Raw genomic sequence first — 1,731 nt, 5'->3', positions numbered from 1 at the left:
GCTACATATCTCAGCCGATAGAAAACAAGGACAACCGATTAACAGGTCCTATGTTCCTTTGTACATACATCAGTTGCTAGAGAGATCTATACACTACTAGATGGGAGGGTTTAACGGGTGAACAATTCAGTGAAGAATCACTCTTTCATAGTCCACTTTGAGCTATGCAAACAAAATGCATGTATTTGAGGGTTTAAGCTCTTCAGTTGAAACGAGTATACAGCAACACATAGACATGTTACATGTTAGTCTTTGGGAACTGCAAAATTAGACAGCGAGCGCGTCCATATGACCCACACTATTCAGATCTACACCAGTTTAAGCCTCCTCTATAAGAGCCCTGTTAATCCTGCTTGTTCTTCTCTCAGACAGTCATATGCACCGTTTAAGCACTCAATTTTTCGTAGCTGTGTTAATACCTTAATTGCTTGTTTAACTCTTCGTTCTGACTTCGCGAGCACTTAATGCTACGCCATTGTACTTTTGGTGGGCGACATAGTCACCGGGGCAAATAAGTAGGCTCTTCGCCTCACTGCACTTCAGCAAAACATTTTCTGCGCATTAGTATAACTTCTTTCGAATCCGGCAGACTCGGAGCACTGTATTATTGTTACATATATGTCCACTTTTTGAAAGGTATGTAAGGCCCATGATTTCTTGAATATGTGGAAAACTTGGCCATAAAGCCGCAAGGTTTCTAGGTAAGTTCAGCTACCTCTTTGCAAGATCTCTTTTGTGTGTTCCGGTGTAAGTACACCCCCTGAGTTTGGTAGCGTAGCAGTTTTTGTTATTTACCAAAATATTTACCCGCTTTTTGAAAGTAATGGAGACCCTTGACGTATGCAGCTTGGGGTCAAAATGTGAGTGTCGAACTGTCCGTGCGTTTTACCGCCCTCCGTACACCTTCACTGTCATTGTAGATCCCCATCAAGTAACAGTTGAACGTACCCATACGTGTTGCATCACCTATCCTATCTCAGCCCAAAGCTTCAAACAGGCATTCAGTGCTCTTTGTCATTTTTTGACAGGCATTTGGTTCCAGAGCAGCACCGAACTTTGGCAGTACCATTAGAACAATGGAATAGCTGGTCTATTATGATAGATGCACCTCTAAGATGTAGGTGGTGAGAATAACATCGTCTTTTTTGAACGAACGCAAGTGGGCCGGTGTGTGGAAGGCCACAGCACGACCATCCATGTGCTTCGACTTTAATCTTGCCTGAGGCAGACAATTAAACGCTCGAGTTTGGTAAGTGTTCCTGCAGACCAGCCGACTATTGGAAAAAGACAGAATTTAAATGGGAGCAAGACGATCATCAACTTTCCACAATGGCATCATGAACGGATCATCTGCTATTTTTAGGTAGGCGAATTTGATCGTAAGCATCCATTTTTAAACCAATAAGCAATGATGCCTGTAGGTTTGGACGAATTCAGCACCGTTTTTTTTCATATCGTGGCTGTTCTTTACTATAGCCAAGTGTCGTCGATGACACAACAGACTAATTTATGATAAAAATAGAAACTAGTACTAAAAATACGTTGCTACAGAGAAACGAGAAGTCTTTTAACAGTGACAGCCCTAGCAAATTAAGAGGTCTCTTGTAGGATCGAATGGAGTGTAATCATCCAATAGGGGTTTCGAATTTCCTAAGCCTTTTTTACAAGTGAATGGCTAAGAGTATCCATGATAATGTGCATTTTGACGCCCAACACTCTAACTCTCACTAA

The 1,731-nt window shown here is 41.8% G+C and overlaps 1 protein-coding gene across 1 annotated transcript; it reads right to left on the bottom strand. All coding sequences in view use genetic code 11, as the record gives it.

Annotated features, from left to right (window-relative positions):
* Positions 1-976: 976 nt before the first annotated feature.
* On the bottom strand, positions 977-1,198 carry EGR_09679 (hypothetical protein; the record flags this gene model as incomplete). The annotated part of the gene is made up of 2 exons (XM_024498928.1): positions 977-1,054; positions 1,109-1,198. The coding sequence occupies 2 exons, from the start codon at positions 1,196-1,198 to the stop codon at positions 977-979; spliced, it is 168 nt and encodes a 55-aa protein (XP_024346667.1).
* Positions 1,199-1,731: the final 533 nt, after the last annotated feature.

The sequence above is a fragment of the Echinococcus granulosus genome, assembly GCF_000524195.1.
Source record: "Echinococcus granulosus chromosome Unknown EG_S00160, whole genome shotgun sequence".
NCBI classification, from domain to species: Eukaryota; Metazoa; Platyhelminthes; class Cestoda; order Cyclophyllidea; family Taeniidae; genus Echinococcus; species Echinococcus granulosus.
The sequence above is the reverse complement of the archived record's forward strand: the minus strand, read 5'-3'. Positions and strand labels throughout refer to the sequence as shown.